Source organism: Drosophila nasuta, chromosome 3 (assembly GCF_023558535.2).
Source record: "Drosophila nasuta strain 15112-1781.00 chromosome 3, ASM2355853v1, whole genome shotgun sequence".
In the NCBI taxonomy this organism is placed as follows: domain Eukaryota; kingdom Metazoa; phylum Arthropoda; class Insecta; order Diptera; family Drosophilidae; genus Drosophila; species Drosophila nasuta.
Genome location: NC_083457.1, coordinates 21,138,285 through 21,159,702, shown reverse-complemented (window position 1 = coordinate 21,159,702; position 21,418 = coordinate 21,138,285). Strand labels below are relative to the sequence as shown.

Here is a 21,418-nt window from a genome sequence, read left to right as displayed (position 1 = left end):
TTCTAATTTTTATATTTTAGTAAATAATGCGAAGCACAACACATTCAAGCCGTTAAACAAAAAACTGTACCGTCGTTTCTCTCGCACTCACTAGGCGTACTCGTCTCAGTCGCACTTTATTGTTACCGAGGAGACTCACTACTTCCTATAATTTATATCATGATTCTCCACCTAAGTATTTTTATGCTCCATATTTCAAATGTATTTAATTAAAATGGTACACCACTCAGAATTCGTTTTATTCGTGTTACCGAGCGATCATCGAAGTGCAATACTCACAGTACGATGTAACCGAAGTAACATCGCAAAAGAGCATCACACAAATCCTCACGCTGCCGAATAAAACGATGTATCTCATCAACGCGGGTGTAAGAGGCTTTCAGTTAGTGTGAAAGTAAGTGAAGACTGACTACAGAAATGATCCTGTGAAGTATAGTCTTAAATTTTCGTTGCCTATTCAAATTTTGCTCATGAAGAACGCACCTAAACCACTTGGGAATTCTAGAAAATCAATCGCAAAATCTATTTACATATTGCTTGACAAAAGCCAGTATTATTTTTATATGGACAGCCGGTATAGTTGGCAATTTAACATTCATTGTTTTATATGTATAATCACATTAACCCAGTCTTTCAAACTTCAATTTAATTAAATTTGAAGGAATTAAAATAATATAATAAAGGTCCCACGTAATGATAAAATGTACTAATTTATTAATAACAAAAATGTGATTGCGATGCGGTTTATAAATTTAAAAAATCAACATACGCAACACAATCAACTTATTTTTATTTATTCAATTAAATTATTTTTATTTGAATTTAAATTAAAAGCAAATAATGAAATTGTTTGGTATTTTTGTATTTTCTAAAATGGTGATTTTAGTGCTAAAATTGTACCGTGAAGTGTCGCTTTTCGAGGTCTGGCAACGCTGTTTTTATGAGTGTGTCTGTTTACGTGCATTTTCTTTATAAAAATATGCACCAAAAAGTTGTGAGTTGAGAGAATTCGTTTCGAATTAAGTTCCTCATAGTTTGTAATAATAAAGGTAAATAACCATAGTATGGATTATATATACATTTCATAGAATATATTGTTTAAATTGACCTGCATATGATGCTGTCTCTGCATTGTGAATGTTTGTTTACATGTGAATAATTACCAAAAATCGGCGCCCGATTATTTGTATAATAATAATATAAGAACTAAACAAATTAGAATACGGTTTTTAGCTATTTCGAGATACACTGATTTTCCGTAAATTAAATTCCTTGGTAATTTTTCATTTCCTTCTACATAAATTTACATATCTGCGATTATCTTTCTGTATTTAAAGTTTGTCAATTCTTCGTTTATGATCATTTTAGATATCTCATAGAAAATGGATATTTTCGACGAGGACGACGACAATCATGATTGCTCTATGGCTATGGAGAGCTCAATTTTGGATATGCAAAGTAAGTAATGTCCACGAGATCACAAACACAATGCGCATAAATTTGTAACTATATTTTCCCTACCTACTAATAGATAAACTGGCAAAGCGGATGGTTGAAATGCAAAGTAAGATTGCTTGTTTCCAACATATTTTATAAACACATATATTAATATTTTTCATACTGTCTAGATACAATGAATAAACAATTTAAGGAGTTGCACCGTAAGTCGAGTCAAGTTAACTAAATGAAATTTACAATATTTATATTTTGTTTAAATATCCTTATTTTTAGGCAGTCTGAACCTGGCAAATCGTCATATTGAAGCTTTGAATGATAAAAAAAAAACAAAGGAGCTAAAATGCAATTTTCCTTGTAAAACCGAAGAAGAATTGGCAGAAATAGACGAGAAAATTGCCGCGTCACCAGCAGCCTATGTATGCAAACATTTATTTATTATCGTATACTTAATATCAGATACGTAGATGGCAATGATATATTTTTGAATTCAGTTACCTATTTTCGAGGGAAAACTAATGCCGGAAGGAGTCGTCAAAAATCTTGAAAAGATAATATCTCGAGATCTTGCTTTACAAATTAATTTTCGCGGAACCGCCAATATGAAGCCGTTCGATAAATACATTCACCTAAATAAAGTAATGTATGGTAAGTATGAATTATTAATTATATTTAACTATTAAAATAAATTATCTGTAAATATGTATATTTTCAGAGGCTACGACTACAATCGATCGAAATTTCAGTGATTACCAGAGGAACATGCGCACTGCATTTGCAAAGATCAAAAATCGTGCGTATAAATCGAATTCGAATAAAAGACAAAATCTAAAAAAGGCTAAAGCGTCAATAAAAAATGAATCTGACAATTAAACTATGTGTTTAAAATATTTCAATAATGGCTAAGAAATATCATTAAGAAAGCTAGTGTCGAGATATACAAGTAATTAAAAAGATGCCGAAGGGCTATATTATTATTATTATTACATTCAAAATACACCATACAGTACAAAATATGATAGATTGTTGACCAAACCCGCTAAAACATATTAAATCATTTCTTAAATAACTTCTACAATTTTCAGGAAACATTTTTTCTCCAAAATTTTCAGGATTAATAAACATTGTAGTTGATTGTATTTATTTGGGAAAAATCGTAGCTAACTTTTTAAATTACGTTTGGTATTCGTGGTAAACATCTAAAACAAAGTCGATCTGCAAAAATAACAAGCAGTCGAAAAATTATAGCTCTTTCTCTCAGTCTCTGAGGTCTAGGTGCTCATTCGGCAGACATACAGACGGACATGGCTATGTCATGTAGCGGTTATAAAAATAAGTTATTAATCTATTTTTCCAATATATTATATTATTAGTTTGGATAATATTGCACTGTATTGGTTTTATTAAACATGGGTAATTGAGCACACTTTGTTGACTATCGACAACCTATGTATATCTCATTCTCATCACTGATGAAATGATGATAAGTCATATCATCAGTCATAGTCGAATATTATCTATAAAATAGTACTTGGTTTTTGCTTTTACATTCATACCAATACTTCTTAAATATATTTGGATTTGAGCTAATATCGGTATATAAATTGAAATTTTTTTGTCACTATTTACCTTGTGTAATTCACAAGTTGTGTTTTATGTGTCAAATTGCAAGAAACCAACGTTTACAAAAATGAAATGGAAGCCCAATCAGATTACTTTCTGATGTATTAGTTGCGATTAATTCCCTAAAGTCCAATACTTTAAATGGCTCCGAAAATGCGTGATTTAATTTTAGGCAATGCTTTAGCAAAAAAAAATGTTATCGAGGATCACCAGATAATTGCAAAACTCAGTATTTTTTTGATTTTCTCATACGCGAACATTTTTATTCAATTCAACTCACTGAAAAAAAACACTGTGATGAGTAAAAATCAACCGATTTTGCGGAGCCTTCGGTTCAAAATTTCTCATTCAATTTAAGTCAGCGTTCAATTGTGTTCATGGTTGATAAAATCAAATATTATAACTATTTAGATTTATTGGGCCTAAAAAGACCCAAACTAACTTACAGCAATGAAAACCTTTATTCAAATTTAGTTGAAAAAAAATACTCGATATTTTTTTTAAAGATGTTTCCTTATATGTCTTTATTTATATTCCTTTCGTTTTCAAATGTATTAATTAAAAATTGTACACCACTCAGAATTCGTTATATCGGTGTCAGCATTATTTTTATATGGACAGCCGGTATAGTTGGCAATTTAGCATTCATTGTTTTATATAATCGCATTAACCCATTCTTCAAAATTAAATTTAATTAAATTAGAAGAAATTAAAATAATATAATAAAGTTTTCTCGTAATTATGAAGTGTACTAATTTATTAATGACAATAATGTGATTGTGATGCGGTTTATAAATTAAAAAAATAAAAAAACAACATTCGCAACACAGTCAGCCTCTTCTTATTCATTCAACTAAATTATTTTTATTTGAATTTCAATTAAAAGCAAACAATGAAATTGTTTGGTATTTTTGTATTTTGATTTTAGTGCTAAAATTGTACCGTGAAATGTCGCTTTTCGAGGTCTGGCAACGCTGTTTTTATGAGTGTGTCTTTTTTACGTGCATTTTCTTCATAAAAACATGCACCAAAAAGGTGCGAGTTGAGATAATTTGTTTGAGCGTGTAAGATTAAGTTTCTCATAGTTTATAATAATAAAGGTAAATAACCATAGTATGGATTATATGTACATTTCATAGTATATATTGTTTAAATTGACCTGCATATGATGCTGTCTCTGCATTGTGAATGTTTGTTTACATGTGAATAATTACCAAAAATCGGCGCTCGATTATTTGTATAATAATAATATAAGAACTAAACGAATTAGAATACGGTTTTTAGCAATTTCGAGATACACTGATTTTCCGTATTTTCTTAAACTTAACTTCAATTAAATTCCTTGGTAATTTTTCATTTCCTTCTACATAAATTTACATATCTGCGATTATCTTTCTGTATTTAAAGTTTGTCAATTCTTCGTTTATGATCATTTTAGATATCTCATAGAAAATGGATATTTTCGACGAGGACGACGACAATCATGATTGCTCTATGGCTGTGGAGAGCTCAATATTGGATATGCAAAGTAAGTAATGTCCACGAGATCACAATGCGCATAAATTTGTAACTATATTTTCCCTACCTACTCCTAGATAAACTGGCAAAGCGTATGGTTGAAATGCAAAGTAAGATTGCTTGTTTCTAACATATTTTATAAACAATTTTTTTTTATATTTTTTATTAATATATAATATTTTTCATACTGTCTAGATACAATGAATAAACAATTTAAGGAGTTGCACCGTAAGTCGAGTCGAGTTAACTAAATGAAATTTACAATATTTATATTTTATTTAAATATCCTTATTTTTAGGCAGTCTGAACCTGACAAATCGTCATATTGAAGCTTTGAAAGATAAAAAAAAAACAAAGGAGCTAAAATGCAATTTTCCTTGTAAAACCGAAGAAGAATTGGCAGAAATAGACAAGAAAATTGCCGCATCACCAGCAGCCTATGTATGCAAAAATTTATTTATTATCGTATACTATACTTAATATCAGATACGTAGATGGCAATGATATATTTTTGAATTCAGTTACCTATTTTCGAGGGAAAACTAATGCCGGAAGGAGTCGTCATAAATCTTGAACAGATTGTATCTCGAGATCTTGCTTTACAAATTAATTTTCGCGGAACCTCCAATATGAAGCCGTTCGATAAATACATTCACCTAAATAAAGTAATGTATGGTAAGCATGAATTATTAATTATATTTAACTATTAAAATAAATTTTTTGTAAATATGTATATTTTCAGAGGCTACGACTACAATCGATCGAAATTTCAGTGATTACCAGAGGAACATGCGCACTGCATTTGCAAGGATCAAAAATCGTGCGCATAAATCGAACTCGCGACAAAATCTAAAAAAAAGAAAAGCGTCAATAAAAAATAAATCTGACAATTAAACTATGTGTTTAAAAAATTTCAATAATGGCCAAGAAAAATGATTTCAAATTACACAAGTGTAATAAACAAGTAAGAAAGCTACAAATTAATTAAAAATATGCCGAAAGAAATATTACATTCAAAATACAGTACAAAATACGACAGATTGTTGACCAAACCCGCTAAAGCCCCACTGTAAATCATATAAAATCTACAATTTTCAGGAAACATTTTTTTTCCCCAAAATTTTCAGGCCTAAAAAGACCCAAACTTACAACAACCTTAATTTAGTTGAAAAAAAATAATTGATATAATTTTTTAAAGATTTCTCTTAATTGCCGATACTTTTTTCCCTTTCGTTTTCAAATGTATTAATTTAAAATGGTACACCACTCAGAATTCGTTCTATTCGAGTTACCGAGCGATCATCGAAGCGCAATACTCACAGTACGATGTAACCGAAGTAACATCGCAAAAAAGCATCACACAAATCCTCACGCTGCCGAATAAAACGATGTATCTCATCAACGCGGGTGTAAGAGGCTTTCAGTTAGTGTGAAAGTAAGTGAAGACTGACTACAGAAATGATCCTGTGAAGTATAGTCTTAAATTTTCGTCGCTCATTCAAAAGATCCTCATAGAACATGCACCTGAACCGTTTGGGAATTCTAAGACCAACGCAAAACGGGCTGTTGACGTCACTATACCGTAGAATAATGTGTTATCAGTCAGATAATAAACAAATAAAACAGAACAAAATATAAATGGAACCATTTTACAATTTAAATAATGACAACTACAAATTTGATATCTTTTGAAAAATAATACTTTTGGCGAAAATCATTATAGCAATAAGCAAAAAGATTCTAATTAATTTTTATTTTCAAGAGGTGCCCACTCGAATAAACAATTGTATGAAAATGATAAACAGCTGTTAACTTTTAGGGATGCCAACTTTTTCTGTTACTGCGAGTTTGCCAGCTGATAGCTTACCTAAACATCGACAAAGTCCGGCAACTCTCACTTAATGAATTTACTTTGTTTATTTGCAATTTTGTTTATTAAGTGTTGCGTGAAGAAGATGTAATGATTTAGCATTCATAAACAAATATGTACATATAACATAAACGAAAAATATTCTAGTCAGAATATTGATGTATGAAAATTGTTTTAGACAGACCAGCTGTCGGTCGGTGCCTTGTCGATGTCTCCATGAAAATAGTTAATGGGTAGTGTATGTAATTTGTAGGAAAATAACATTAACTTTACCAATAAAATTTCCGTTTAAATTTGAAAACATCAATTGATTTCCCTGAGTTCTTAGTGTTGATTTGAAGTAGTTTCTTTATAGATTTTTTTTGTTTGATTCATTTCTTTAAGTAAATTACTTTTACAATGGATCCCTTTAAAATTGAACCCTTCGATGATGATGAGCACGAGTGTTGTCGGGAGTTGAAGAGTTCAATGACTAATATGCAGTTTAAGTATTGATCAAACTATAACAAAATATTCTACAATGTAAATGTTATCAAATTTCTCTTACACTTCCAGATGAAATGGAAAAAGGAATGAATGAAATGGAAAGGAAGTTTATCACTATCATATTGTGATTATTTTTCGAAATTTCCCTTCACGACAGATTCACTGAAAAAAGAATTAAAAGATCTGCAACGTGAGTCATGTTAGGACCTAGGACCAATTATCAATACGATAAAGCGGTTTTATTCCCTGTTTTTTTAGGTACTATTAATAAAGCAACTGAACAGATAACATCATTAATATAAGACCAATTGCATTAGAAGAAAAATAAAATCCGACAAAATGGGAGACAAGGTAATATAGACACATTCAGGGGCTGTTCTTTAAAATGCCGGCGGGACAATTGGATAAATTACATTCATGCCAAGCCACAATTATCCATTTAGTACATTAAACTAATTCCTATAGTACTAGACTGACTAGATACATTTTGTGTTGAAATATAATAAAAACCTGTAATTTATTGAATATCAAAAGGCTACGTTGTGTATTGAAACAACATTAGCTTTAAAAATAGAATTACAGAACAGGTAACAGGTAATATGTATGCTGGCTAATTTCGATGGACGTAAACCACTTCATTTTGTTAAATAATAATTTTCTAATTTTTATATTTTAGTAAATAATGCGAAGCACAACACATTCAAGCCGTTAAACAAAAAACTGTACCGTCGTTTCTCTCGCACTCACTAGGCGTACTCGTCTCAGTCGCACTTTATTGTTACCGAGGAGACTCACTACTTCCTATAATTTATATCATGATTCTCCACCTAAGTATTTTTATGCTCCATATTTCAAATGTATTTAATTAAAATGGTACACCACTCAGAATTCGTTTTATTCGTGTTACCGAGCGATCATCGAAGTGCAATACTCACAGTACGATGTAACCGAAGTAACATCGCAAAAGAGCATCACACAAATCCTCACGCTGCCGAATAAAACGATGTATCTCATCAACGCGGGTGTAAGAGGCTTTCAGTTAGTGTGAAAGTAAGTGAAGACTGACTACAGAAATGATCCTGTGAAGTATAGTCTTAAATTTTCGCTGCTCATTCAAAAGTTCCCCATAGCACATGCACCTGAACCGTTTGGGAATTCTAAGAACATGAACACGATAAAACAATATTATTCTGACTTATATACATATGTATGTGAATGTTTCATCATAGCAGTCAGCTATTAACAACACGAAATTTCTAGTGACAATAAGCTGTTTGTGTTGTATGTTTTCCTTCCTTATTGTATTATTAATTAATTAATTAATTAATTAAGACTCTTTATAGCTTTAAAAATTAATAGCCATAAATTAGGAGGTGTGGCCAATTTTTACAGAAAAATAATAAATATTGCACGTTGGAGTATTTAATTTAGCTTTTGTCCAATGTCAAGTTTAGTATTTTTTAGTCTTTTTTCAAATGAGTTGCCACCTGGTGAAAATATGATGTTTTGACTAAAGACAAAGTGCACACCACGGCATGAAAATGTCATACGTGAGAGATGGCATCCTTTGCTTACTGTGGTAATGAAGAGTTTCAGCTGCTGAAATATTGGCTGACCGAGCACAGCTGAGAGAAAGATGTGTCTGCAGTTTCCTTAATCAACAATTTTTCGTATATGTATGTAGTTTTGTAAATTTATCTGCTGTTGTTTATTTCCTGAGTGTTATGCAGTTTTGTGTGATTGAAAAGGTAATAATAATGGAAATATGTATGTATATATACATATCATACAGTCGTGGAAAAAGCCTTGTCTATTTAAATCAAAAGTATTTGCTATTGCTAGCAATAAGTATATGTTCATTTATGTATGTTTAGTTAAAGTAATATTGACGATATATTGTGTCTTAATCTAGATATATTGTTCGCAAACTGCTTCACTTATAACAAATTGAAAATGGATCCCTTAGACACGGATCGTGAATGCTGTCGCGCGATGAAGAGAAAAATGTTGAACACACAAAGTAAGTTCTTTATAAATTGAAATAACAACAAGCATACAATTAAATTCGCACTATTTTGTTATAGACGACCTGGAAAAGCGAATGAGAGAAATGGATGGTAAGTTTTTTCTATCCATGGAATAAAAGACTTTTGCTAATTTTCATTCCCAATTCTATACATAGATTCTATGAAAAGACAAATGACGGATCTGCAACGTAAGCCAAACGATAAAATATAAACATGAAATATTGATAATTGTTAATATTTTGCTCTGTTCTAGGTAAAATTAATAAGGTAAACGAAAGTCTTATGTCATTATTGGATTATAAAAATACAAAACATCGAAAAACCATGTTTCCTCTCCAAACCGAAGACGATGTATGTGAAATGGACAGAAAAGTTGCAGAATCACCGAGTGAATTTGTAAGTATTAAAGTGCTCTTTATACGATAAAGATATCAAAAATAAATTTTACATTTTAGGTGGACATATTCAGAAGAATGCTAATGCCAGAAGGCCTTACTAAGAATCTTGAAAGAATCTTAAGTTCAGATCTTCTAATGAAATTCAATTTTACCGGGACGGTAAAGATGATGGCTTTCGACAAATTTGTCCACCTTAATAATGCTATGTATGGTAAGAAAGAACAATTCGACATTAATTAGATAAGAAATAAATCAATATAAATCATATAATTTTAGAGGCTATCAAAGAAGATGATCTCAGTTTCGTTGAATATACGAAGGAAGTTCGAGTGGCCTTCTTCAAAATCAAAAATCGTTTATATAAATCTCGACAAAGACATAGAACCGAACAATATGATAATTAATTAAAAATGTACTTTTAAAACAAAAGTAAAAAACTATTAAATTATTTGACATTTAACTGGTGAATAACAAATTTTTAATATTAGTGAATTCTATTGTCTATGCAAGTTTCGACTGGCTCATGCAATAATTCTCTATTAAATGGGTATTATAAGAATGAAAAAATAAAACTTTCTAATAAATTAAAAAGTTTTTTAAATAAGTTTCTGGACCATTTTCTTTATTATCAACGATATAAAATAAAAAAAAATTGTAAAATATGAAGAATTGGGTAATAACAGACATGTGTGTTTAAAAGTATAGCAACATAGTCTGTGGTCTTCAATGGTTTGAGTTGAGGCTATGTAAGACTATCTTAGACTCTGCTTATGATACTTATTTTTACAAAATATAATAACCGATGGGGACATTTCTAAAGTGTATTAGGCGAGACTACGAAGTAAACTGTCCTTAACACGATGAATGAAATTCTGTTTATATGAATCAGGCAGGGGTAACTATTTTGCTTTTTTTTATATTGATATTTTGACAATTATAAAATACTTAAAATTGATTTAATTACAATTTTTGAAAAACAATAAAAATTGAATTAAAATAAACTATAATTTATTTATTAATATTTTATTTAGTTATTTTCAAATAGTAGTTAATGTGTTTTCAAATAGTAGTTAATGTGTTTCTGTTTAATAAATACCTTCCTCGGCTAATATATTTAATTATTTGAAGTCAACTATGAACAGTATACAACAACATTAACGGTTAAATTTAAAAATGATATAATAATAATAATTTTAAAGACCCTTATTATTAATTTGAAGACTCTCAGAAATTAATTGAACTTTAAAAATTTAACATAGTAGTTAAATGGTTATTGAGTCAATGCACATGCATTTGTACAGAAAATTTGTTTGTCTTAATTTTTGCATTTTACTGCAGAGATCCCTCGTCAAGTCGAATTGGCAAGCTTTTGTAATTTTCATTTAAATTTAGATCAAAGACACTGAAGTTAATGACGTATAAGCGTTGAGCAAACACAACACAGGCAGAAGCAAGCACATCCCCTATAGAGACTCTCACATGTTGTGACAATTTAAAGGGGCTGAAAGTGAGATTTGCTGAGAGATTCGATGAGGTTTTATTCGAACAGTCGCCCAGTCGGTTTCAGAGTGAATGCGCACTGACCTTAAAATCCATATTTAGCCATGATAACTCGACATAGAAAGGGAAAGGAGAAACTCAAAGGATGTGCGGTCCAATGGCTCAGCTATTGATTTCTAGGATTCGGTTTAGAACTTAATCGAAATAACTATGAATAAATATGTGAATATGTAAATATGTGTTTGAGTCAAGTGCAGCTTGGAATTGAAGTTGCCTAATAACTTAAAACCCCAAGCAGCTTTAATAGCCATAATTCGTCTGGGCCAACTTCGTTACCCTCCCCCCCACAATGACGTTGACGTTGGTTGCCAAACAGAAACTGAACCTCAAAGCCCCGTAGTCAAAAGGAGTGCCATGCTATGTTGTGTTTGTTGTTGTTGTTGTTGTTGTTTTTATAGTAGTACTATTGACATTATTGATGGAAATTCTTTTGTGTGTTACGAACACAACAACAACCACAACAAGGGAAAGAAAGTTCTGTTGCGTGTGTGGAACTTGATGATACTCTAAGAATGAACCAAGAACATATTCTTTGTCTGGTATTAATCTTAATTATTCTTAGTACTAATAATCATTATTAAAATTAATCAGTTGTGATATAGTGGCAAAGTTAAAGTCTTAAATGTCTTAAAACATAACAGCACTAGATTTTTGTTTTTCATTTAAGTTCTTTAAAGAATTGTAAACTGAGTGCAAAACCAAGGTGCACCTTACAATTGATTATACCCTGTAGTCGCCATGGGCAATTGTAGGCAGTGTCTATGTTAAGTCTAAGCGACTTGTCGGCTGTTTACTCTTTTCTTAAGCAGCAAATGAAAGCCCAACGTGTCGTCGTGTATGTAGACAGGTGCATATTAATGTATGTGTGTGCGTATATATTTGTATGTTTGCCTCCGTTTTCGTTTTGGCGTCCGTCTGTTTCAAATGCAAGCCCAGGCTCTCGAGGGGCAGCCAGACTCAGCAACTCATCGCCAACCGAAGAAATAGAAGTAGAAGTAGAAGTAGAAGTAGAAGTAGAAAAAGAAGATGAAGAAGAAGCAGCAGCAGCAGAACGAAAAAGACGTGAAGTGCGTGCCCCAGCCAAACAGTTATGCAAATCATGAAAGAGGCACCCGTACTCTCCCCCATGGTTTCCCCTTCTATTACTCTAGCTGCTCTCTCTCTCTCCAACTGCATCTCGGTCTTCGCTTGCACTTGCACTGCATGCGCCAGGCTAAAGCTTTTGCTGTCTGTCTGCATGTCTGCCTGCAAGTGTGCGTGCTTGTGGATGTGTGTGTGTGTTTGTACGTCTGTGTGTATTTAGCGCCTAATACCCAAGTTTATGTCGCTTAATTATAGCCTTTAAGCAGCCGCTGTTTAACATGCTAATCGCTCGAGAGCTCATGTCTCTCCCACTTCATCTCCGCCTCTCGTACCCGCCCCTCCTACTCCTTTCTCTTTCTCTATCGTCGTGCCTCACTCCCCTGCTTTAGCTAATAACATCAACAAGCGGCTGTATCAAATGACCAACTTTAACTTTAAGACGACAGCCGCCAATCGTGGCTCTAATGAAGCACATGGGCTCTTAACTGTTGGGTCTACGGTTTTGGGTGGCTCTTCTGGAAATTCTAGTAGCTTGGGAGCGGAAATCCGCCAATACGATACGAATACGAGCCACTTGCGAAAGTTTCGATGGCCTTTTAAGGAGACAACTAACTACATACTTCAATCTAGTATTCCAATAAATGCTTTATGACTTGACTTATTTATGCAAATTACCGCCACACTATATATAATCAATTATGGTCAGAATATGTTAAGTAATTTATGCTAACTAGGCATGGGCGTAACTGCGTTCCATTGTTCCAACTGAGACCCACCATAGAAGTAGTTTCGGTAAGCTGCTTGTTTGCGGCCAAATTAGCGAACACAGATCTGAGATCTGCTTTTAATGATGCCAAAATGACTTTGAGCACGGCCGATTAATTTGCCATAAAAGCTGAGCTTTTATTGCCTCTTTTGTTTTGGCCAAGAACAATTTTACCAACCCAAGCGTCAATTAAATTATGATAAATGCGAACGGACAATCAACGAATTCTTAAACGTACAAATGGAAAACTAGGGTGTTAAATAGTCAACATTAAAAATGTAGTTAGCGAAAATCAATTTGACTTACATACATGAATATCGATTTTAAAAAAAACCAATTTAGGATACATCGTCAATTGTCCAAAGAAATAAAAGTCTATTGTCCTTTAAATTGAACTTGAACTGCAAACATGTAAAATAGAAAAAGCAATTCTTATTATTATTTATTTATTTTTTCGTTATTTACACCAAGCGTTAATTGAAATTTTCTTATTTTCCAATTTGAATCGATTTGTCACTAAAAATGTTGGCAAGCATTGGACAGAACGAACAGCTACCCTATAGGTAATAATTTTGGGCAAATAGAAAAAAAAATCTAAAAAAAGAATTATTAAAAAAAAAGCCAGAATTCCCGCTGCCCGCTGTTTGCAATTTTTCAAGCAAATGGCATTTGAAAAAAGCCAGTTTTGACGGGAAAAAAGCGACTCTGACAACACTGTGACAGATTTGCGGGTGGAAAAAATTTATATGAAGCCTGTAGCGAGCTGATTGCTATGACACGCTGATTGCTATTTTCCAATTTGAATCTCACTCAATTTAACATTGCACTCCAAGCGGTTTTATATCAGGCAGCTTTTGGTGTGCCACCACTGGACACTTGTTGAGCGCGCTGAGTTAAAAATAATATTTGCACTCAGTGATTGAGCGCAAGCCGGTTTCTCTCAGAGAGCAACATGTTAGGCTAACAGCGCGCCGTGCCGTTAACAGTTGGTTGGTTAAATCTATTTTAAAACCATTAAATATGCACTTAATTTGAGTGTTTTTGAATGTGTTAATTGCTTGTAGTGTAATTTTATGTATTTTGACTATGCTAAATTTTAAATATGCTGACAACTTCTATAAATTCTAATTTATTGCCACCCAGTTGTCTTTGTATCTGTAAGCATTTAAGTTTATATTGCAACTACAACAAAAAGAAATGAGCAATCGGTGAGCTAGATCAGTTAAAGTGCGTCAGTTTAATCAAATAACTTCAATTATCATTAACAGTGTGAGGGGGAGTCTTGCATCGAAGCGCCTGCAGTATTGCTTTGGCTCTCAAATGCTGCTCGGCGGGCAAACTCACTCGCTCTGTTGGCGCGTTCGTGCACTCGATTTATTCCAGCAGTGAACGTCGAGGAAGTTGGTTGTGTCGCGCACGCTTAGTTTACGTTCTCTTTCCGCTTCTGCTTCAATTTCGTGTTTGTGTTTTGTTTGGCTTTTGTTTAGCCAGCCTGCTTTTTATGTGGTACGCTAGAGCCAAGCTCTAATTCAAAGACGTGCGCGGAGCTCTTACTGCTTGCCTATGTATGTGTGCGTCTGTGTGTGAGTGTGTTTGTGTACTTTTCAACAAGTGTTTCACAGAGTGCGAAACAAATAAAGAAGCATCGCAGCAAGAAGCAACAAATAACAACAACGGTCGCGACAGAAGGGAACAAGACATAAGAGAGACGACACGAACAAATTGCGAGACACAACAATTCGCTTGGGCTCTTGTTCTTATCAGCAACTATAACAATTACAAAGCCATCAGCAAATAAATGAATTACGCTTATAAAAATAACTTTTTATGCAGTCTATTTGAACTGTTTTCTTTATGAGTTTTTTTTTTTCGGTTCCGATAAGTTTGCAATTGAAGTAAATAAAAATAAAAAGCTGAGACAAAAAATGAAACAAACGCACATGTTAGTGAATGTGAAAATAAATGTGGAATTAAAACCCTAAACGAGTGCAAATAACAACAGTTCTCAGTTGTGCATGTGTGCGTGTGTGTAACATGATCAACAAGAATGCGCATATGGAAAAAGCCGTGGAAGGGGGGGAGGGCAAAGGGAACCTGTCCTCCAACTGAGCTTTGATTGATTTGGGATTGCGTGTTTTATGTGAAATTCAAAACTTCAACTAAACGCCCTAATGTCAAGGTTTTTTTTGTTGTCTTTTTAGTGGGGAGGGGGGATTTCTGTTTTCAGACTTGACCTCCATTGGGGAATTACTTAAATTCACTTCTGTGCGCGTATTGATTACTTGGAATTACTGTAACCACTTTGTAGGTCTTTAAATTCAAGTTAATTTATAGTTTGCCAATTATTATCATAATAATAAAATGTGTCTGTCCGTTGCGTTGTTTAAACGGTTTTCCATGTTTTCTCTTTATATGTTTGTTGAAACCCAATCAAATCATTTAAAAGAAAAGCTTTTTCCTGTTTTTTACGCTGTTAAAAAATAATGAACTAAGTGCCCAGCTCGATAGTCTTTCTTACTATCGATTAATGGCAGTGCCTAATCGAAGCTATTACAAATTTCAGCAAGTGCTAATGACAAACAGCAGCAACAACAACAACAACAAGACACTATAAAGATATCTGACCCATAAAACCAACGAATACGTACAAAACGTGATGTAAAAACCAAAAACATAAACCAACAAATTCAAGTGAAAAAGAAAAACCAAAATAAAAAAATTATAAAAATAAATTTGGCAACGGCAAAAAACAACTTACGAATTTTCACAACAACTTGGAAGTTTGTAACGGATTTTCAAGACACTTTGCACAAATGATTATTGCAAAGTTTTCGCATTGCTAGGCAAGAGTTTTGCAGAAGCGGACAGTTCCATTCTATGTGCCACTTGGAAAACTGGTGAGTTCCCTGGAATATTACTGATATATAGTACCTTAAGACTGGATAGAAATATAATTGTGACTTCCTGAGTGCTTGTGAATCAGAATTATTATTACTTTTGTTTGTTTTACTATAAAAGGAAATCACTCGAGAAAGATGATTATGTTCGGGCGATAATAAATTAATGTAAAATATATAAATAACTATAGATCTTAGAGAAATTTGATGAACTGAACTGAACTGATAAACAGTTTGGATTATTTGAAAAGTTGCCTAAATGCTCTTAGAAGTTCACTTGCAGATGATTATATTCGAATGATAATAAATGAATGTAAAATATATAAATGTAAATATAGCTTTTAGGGGAGTTGGAATTCATCAGTTTGGATTATTTGAAAAGTTGCTTGAATCCAAAATATATAAATAAATATAGCTCTTAGAGAAGTTGAGATTCATCAGTTTGAAAAGTTGCTTAAATGCTTTTAGAAGTTCACTTGCAGATGATTATGTTCGAATGATAATAAATGAATGTAAAATATATAAATATAAATATATCTCTTAGAGAAGTTGGGATTCATCAGTTTGGATTATTTGAAAAAGTTGCTTAAATGCTCTTAGAAGTTCACTTGCAGCTGTCGATCCGTGGACTAAAACCACAATTGAAACTGACTCCAAGTGTGTTTGGGTTGAACAACCCAAAAAAAAATAACACAACAGCAACAGCAACCGCAATCGCAACCGCAACCGAAAGCGAGTGGTAAAATGAAAAAAGTTGATCTATGTGTGTGTGTGTGTGTAGTACGTTGGTTGCTCTAGCAATAACTGTTGCCGGTGCCAGCCAGGCACATGAACTTCACAATCGGTCCGCCGAGATCTAATGTCATTAAATTCACACAAGGTTAGACATAGAGACCTGGGATCAGCTACTGAATACTGCCCCCATCCGTTCGAATCGAGCGACAAAAACTTTTCATTTCAAATGTGTGTGTTAGTGTTTGTATGTGTGTGTGTGTGTGTGTGTGTGTGTCTGACACCTGTCTTTGCCATTGCCGTCAGAGTCAATTTGAAATCAGTGACGATGTAGGTATGTAGTTAATTTATTTACACACATAGCCAGAAGTCGATCGTTAAAATGAACTTGATTTGCAACAAGAAGTGTTCGATATTCTGCTTATTCATCAGCATCTGGGGCCTCATTCAGCTGCTGGTGATGGGCGTGTGCTGCTCCTTCAACGCCCTCGCCTTTGTCACCCACCTGCCGTTGGCGGAGAACTACGATAATCTGCAGGAATTTCGCAGTGACTCCGATCGTCTCTACAAGGATGTTGCTCTACGCTTCTATGCCACAGCCGCTTTATACGGCGTGTTTGCCACGCTTTCGCTGCTCTGCATACGTATGAAGAAGCGGCAGATGATAAGGGAAAAGAATGCAGAGATTCGTCGCAGTCATCTTGTTTGAAAATTACTATTTCAATTTATACTGCGCTGTATATAAATACGCGATTAGTCGCATATTGCATAAATAATACTAACTAAACGAACTAACTAACAAATGGTTTATTTATTTATTTACCAACTATTGTAGATATCCACATATTGGCACATTATTTAATAAATAACGCACTCTTAACTAATCAAAATGCAACTTGATTTGGTGCATTTCAAATTCGTTGGTACGAATGGTACATTTGTATAGGTACAAATTAGTATAGACATAATTTGATTCATTTAGTACAAATGGAAAATAGGTACTTTTGGTACATATTGGTACTTTTCTTGAAACTGCATTCAAATTAATCATACACTTAGTACAAACAACTCTGCACTTGGTAAATACTCTCATAATGAATTCATTGGTACATTAGAACATTTTACTGCTGTACAATTTTTGTACAACTTTAGCACTTGTTGCATTGATATCTAAATGTACCGCAATGGTAATTTAGTACAATATGTGTTAAATATACAATAACGCATTAACTTTAATGAAAATCTTTATACCATTTACCATAATAGTTAGTGAATTTTAATGTAGTACTAAGAATAGCAAATTAAAATGGGTACATTTTGAGTATATATGATTTCTGTTTACAAAATTTATCGAAATTTGTTGGTTCGCCACAAATCGAACTAATGAGTTTCCTGCATCACTTGAACCACTTTGTGCAGCTCTCGAATAGATTTATGCATAAATCTAACATATTTATTTTGTAGATCACCTCCACCTCCCCTTGCCATCAAGGCAATGTTTCGGCACTCATAATTCTGATCAAGTTATTTTCACCTACCCACACCCACACCCACACTCCAATACACTTAGACACACGCCCCCACACACACACACACACACACACACACACACTCAGTTGTAGAACGTAGAGATAGAAATGCAACGGGGAACAAGTTTGTTGACCGCATTCTCAATGTTTGTTGTCGCTGTTGTTGTTGCTGTTGTTGTTGTCTTGTTGTAGACTGCAACTGACGTGATTAGCTTCTCTTTAGCTTCTTTATCTACTTTAACTACAACGAACTACTTTTTACTGTTGTTGTTATTGTTAGTGTTATTGTTGTCGCTGTTGTTGTTGCTGTTGCTGTTGCTGTCCATCGCAGCTTTTATTATGCATTCGTCTCAACTCAACAATTTTGACAAGTTTCTTCTTATGCTTGCTGTTGTTTTTTCTTGTTGTTGTTGCTCCCAGCGCACGTGACACCTTTTTTTTTCTTTTTTGGTTTTTTGGTTGTAGATTTGTTCTTTAGGCGTCATAAATTTCCATGAAATTTTTGATGTGCTCTAACATGCTAATGCGCTGTGACTTCTTTGACTCACTCCTCTGCGTCTGAGTCTGCGTCTGAGTCTGAGTGTGGGTCTAGACTCTAGACTGTCTCTGCGTCTCCCTCTGCCCTCTACCTCTGCGTTTGGTGTCTTCTGCTTTTTGGCGTAAGTGTCTTCAGAGATAAGAGCCACCATGTACATGTTAACCGTTGTGTAAATTATTGTACACGATTCTCTAGTTGTTGTTTGTCTCTTATCACACGAAATGGATTCGATGCTTACCGAGTATTATACTGATTTACACATGCCTGCTTTGGGTCAAATTTAAGGTAGATCTACAAGATGTTTTCTTGCTTTTCTTTTCACAGAAGTTGCTTTATTTCAATTGTGGGTCGTTCGTGCTTAAATGTGGGTGAATACAATACAATTAAAATAAAGCAACTTTACATACAGTGTTCTTTTAAAGACTGGAAGCGTTAAAGGATCTGTTAGTTAATTTCTTTTATATACATAGATGACTTTATTTATAAACCCGCTACTCAAAAGACTATAAGGGAATTATATCTTTATGCCAACGGAAAATATCTTCATTACTTTGTTTGATAATCTGGTATATTTTGTATTCTATGGTACATTTGAAATGATGCAGTATATCGGTATACTAAATATAGCTTTCGGTATATTTTAGTATATTTATGGTATACTAATTTTATCGATTATATCGATTTTAAACTGTTTCGCGTTTATTGAAGAAGTGTATTGGGTATATACTAAATACAGCCCTCGGTATATTTTAGTATATTTATGGTATACTAATTTTATCGATTATATCGATTTTAAACTGTTTCGCGTTTATTGAAGAAGTGTATTGGGTATATACTAAATACAGCCCTCGGTATATTTTAGTATATTTATGGTATACTAATTTTATCGATTTTTAACTGTTTCGCTTTTATTGAAAATGCGTATTGGGTATATACCAAATATAGCTTTCGGTATATTTCAGTATTTTTATGGTATATTAATTTTATCGATAATAATGATTTTTAACTGTTTCGCTGTTATTGAAAATGTGTATTTGGTATATACCAAATATAGCTTTCGGTATATTTAGTATGGTATATTAATTTGACCATAATAACGTTTTTTAAGTGTTCTGCTTCTATTGAAAATTCGCTCACTCAACTGCAGCTTTTCTATTCGTTATTTTTTTGTTCACCACCGAAAAGTGAATTACATACATCACACATTGCAAACCTGCAAACGTGAAAATATCAGTTTTTTTTTTTGGTACCAGGTTTTTTATATATTATAAGAATAGTTGCAAATCTTCTTTGATTGTAGAACCCTTATAAAAAGTGAGATTTCGTTGAGTTCTATAGTTTCTTGCAGTTTGTTCAATACATTTTCGCCAAGTGTTGGATATTTGTCCAACAGCTTGTCAACACAATAGATTAGAAAGTCGCTACGAAAGTTGAGAACTGAAAATAGAGAAAATTGAGAATAGAACTGAATTGAATCGAGTTGAATTGCATTGAATCGTAGCAGCTTTTGGGAAAATGATTTATTGTCGGTTCGGACAATGATATTTTGAACAGTCACACTTTGAACGATAAGCAATCAAATTTTACGCTCACCAATCATAAGAAGAGACAGAAGAGGCAGCAAGCATGTCCAGACTTTTGATGGCCACTCCAACGCGGCTGTCTCGCGATAGTAAGTATACGCCACGTTGTACCATCAACCAGGGATGCATCGCTCATTTCCGATTTGCAGTTCGTGGCAGTTGCTTTAATGGCTTGGTCTATATCACACGACAACTGGCGGCTAAGGCACCGACGAGCAAGGCCACGTCGGCGTCCAAATGCAATCTCTCGGAGAAGCCTCAGCCAAAGTGGGGCTACTTTCCCAGCGGTGGCACCCATGCCATCTTCAGTGATCTGCCCAAGCCCGAGGGCGATTTCATGCAGCATTGGCATGCCAAGAACAGCAAGTACAATTTGGTGTTGTTGAGCGGCATCTTGGCCGTTGTGGGCAGCATCGCCTTGGGCATCAGCTTGGGCAGGCCAATGCTGAATGCCACTGTGCCCGAGTATCCCTACACCGAGGATGAGATGGAGGAGTTCCAGCGCGAAGAGGAGCGTCGCCAGCAGGAGAAAGAGGAGCGCGAGCAGCGCCAGAAGGATCTCAAGGATGCCAAGGAGCTGAAGGTGCGACGTCGCAAGGCCAAGGAGGCGATGGCACGTGAGGTGGAACTCATGCAGAAGGACATCGACGAAGGTGTCTCCGATGGCGAACTGGCCGAGCTGGTGCAGCTCACCCAAGAGCGCGAGGAATTCGAGAGCTGGGAGCGCGAAGAGCTGAAGCGTATCGATGAGCAGGAAAAGGAGCGCAACAAGATCAAAATGGAGCGAGAAAAGCAGCAGAAGGAAAAGGAGGCGCAGCAAGCCAAGCAGCGAAAGTAGTACAAGAGGAAAGGATTCAAGGAATACACTTAATTAAAAAAGAACAAATAACACTTTAATTCTCATTTTACACTTTGAAGCTTGCAACACCAGCAGCAAAAAAAAAATGGCACAAATATGACGCACAACAAAAGTTAGGCACAACAAATCAAAGATCAGAAAATCAAGCACAAACAAAGAATAACTATAGGGATATAGAAAAGATTTGCAAACACTGATGGACTGACAAATTATTTACACTGTTCCAAGTTTTAAGCAAATAAAAATGCAAAATGTTGCTGTTGATAAAATAAAACTCGCAACGGTTCGGTCACAGACTGGGAATAATCTATAATCTGTAGAATCATTTTATCGAATTTTTAAAAATAGAATTTTTATTTTTTTATTACAATAAATATCTAAATTATATATTAGAAATTATTTTTGAAATATTTATTACAAGAAAAAAATAGAAAAAATTCTAAAATAAAATTAGTGCTATTTTTGTTTTCGCAACAAAACACATGATATATCTT

General features: G+C 33.8%; 5 protein-coding genes, 2 long non-coding RNA genes and 3 other non-coding genes across 17 annotated transcripts in view; 6 read left to right on the top strand and 4 right to left on the bottom strand.

Moving 5' to 3' along the window:
• Positions 1-221: 221 nt before the first annotated feature.
• Positions 222-440, bottom strand: LOC132794565 (small nucleolar RNA U3). Its single transcript, XR_009633239.1, has one exon. It is a non-coding gene; the product is annotated as a small nucleolar RNA U3 (small nucleolar RNA).
• A 479-nt stretch (positions 441-919) lies between these two features.
• LOC132791995 (uncharacterized) lies at positions 920-5,505 on the top strand. 5 transcript variants are annotated; one of them, XM_060801175.1, is made up of 10 exons: positions 920-1,049; positions 1,369-1,458; positions 1,532-1,564; positions 1,629-1,661; positions 1,732-1,874; positions 1,950-2,103; positions 2,171-2,248; positions 4,007-4,178; positions 4,517-4,606; positions 4,674-4,690. In XM_060801175.1, exons 2-8 carry the CDS (start codon positions 1,383-1,385, stop codon positions 4,144-4,146), a joined length of 657 nt encoding a protein of 218 aa, XP_060657158.1. In that variant the 5' UTR covers positions 920-1,049; positions 1,369-1,382; the 3' UTR covers positions 4,147-4,178; positions 4,517-4,606; positions 4,674-4,690. The 5 variants fall into 5 exon arrangements, with proteins under 5 accessions (XP_060657158.1, XP_060657161.1, XP_060657159.1 ...); XM_060801178.1 differs by lacking the exon at positions 4,007-4,178 and having other exon boundaries at positions 924-1,049; positions 4,674-4,683; XM_060801176.1 differs by lacking the exons at positions 4,007-4,178; positions 4,517-4,606; positions 4,674-4,690 and having other exon boundaries at positions 924-1,049; positions 2,171-2,343.
• LOC132791998 (uncharacterized) lies at positions 5,139-6,062 on the bottom strand. Its single transcript, XR_009632957.1, has 2 exons — positions 5,917-6,062; positions 5,139-5,252 (listed from the first exon to the last, which is right to left on the bottom strand). It is a non-coding gene; the product is annotated as an uncharacterized LOC132791998 (long non-coding RNA).
• Positions 5,859-6,077, bottom strand: LOC132794566 (small nucleolar RNA U3). Its single transcript, XR_009633240.1, has one exon. It is a non-coding gene; the product is annotated as a small nucleolar RNA U3 (small nucleolar RNA).
• Positions 6,078-6,497: 420 nt separating this feature from the next.
• Positions 6,498-7,717, top strand: LOC132791997 (uncharacterized). 2 transcript variants are annotated; one of them, XR_009632955.1, is made up of 4 exons: positions 6,498-6,704; positions 7,022-7,142; positions 7,211-7,303; positions 7,629-7,717. It is a non-coding gene; the product is annotated as an uncharacterized LOC132791997 (long non-coding RNA). The 2 variants fall into 2 exon arrangements; XR_009632956.1 differs by lacking the exon at positions 7,629-7,717 and having other exon boundaries at positions 6,498-6,699; positions 7,211-7,401.
• A 112-nt stretch (positions 7,718-7,829) lies between these two features.
• On the bottom strand, positions 7,830-8,048 carry LOC132794564 (small nucleolar RNA U3). The gene has a single exon (XR_009633238.1). It is a non-coding gene; the product is annotated as a small nucleolar RNA U3 (small nucleolar RNA).
• Positions 8,049-8,523: 475 nt separating this feature from the next.
• Positions 8,524-9,981, top strand: LOC132790058 (uncharacterized). Its single transcript, XM_060798482.1, has 7 exons — positions 8,524-8,700; positions 8,865-8,972; positions 9,037-9,069; positions 9,135-9,167; positions 9,233-9,375; positions 9,435-9,588; positions 9,654-9,981. Exons 2-7 carry the CDS (start codon positions 8,906-8,908, stop codon positions 9,779-9,781), a joined length of 558 nt encoding a protein of 185 aa, XP_060654465.1. The 5' UTR covers positions 8,524-8,700; positions 8,865-8,905; the 3' UTR covers positions 9,782-9,981.
• A 4,170-nt stretch (positions 9,982-14,151) lies between these two features.
• Positions 14,152-21,418, top strand: part of LOC132791112 (box A-binding factor) — a 50,779-nt gene continuing 43,512 nt past the window's right edge. For 2 of the 3 annotated variants that reach the window (XM_060799916.1, XM_060799914.1), the window contains exons 1-2: positions 14,152-14,292; positions 15,350-15,683. The gene's annotated coding sequence lies outside the window, so the exon portion shown is untranslated. Of the gene's footprint in view, positions 14,352-15,349; positions 15,684-21,418 lie in introns of all 3 variants that reach the window. The other variant, XM_060799915.1, reaches the window with a different exon arrangement.
• Positions 16,716-17,200, top strand: LOC132791699 (ribonuclease kappa). Its single transcript, XM_060800731.1, has one exon. The coding sequence runs from the start codon at positions 16,798-16,800 to the stop codon at positions 17,122-17,124; it is 327 nt and encodes a 108-aa protein (XP_060656714.1). The 5' UTR covers positions 16,716-16,797; the 3' UTR covers positions 17,125-17,200.
• Positions 19,986-21,219, top strand: LOC132792949 (protein enabled homolog). The gene is made up of 2 exons (XM_060802489.1): positions 19,986-20,154; positions 20,215-21,219. Exons 1-2 carry the CDS (start codon positions 20,109-20,111, stop codon positions 20,901-20,903), a joined length of 735 nt encoding a protein of 244 aa, XP_060658472.1. The 5' UTR covers positions 19,986-20,108; the 3' UTR covers positions 20,904-21,219.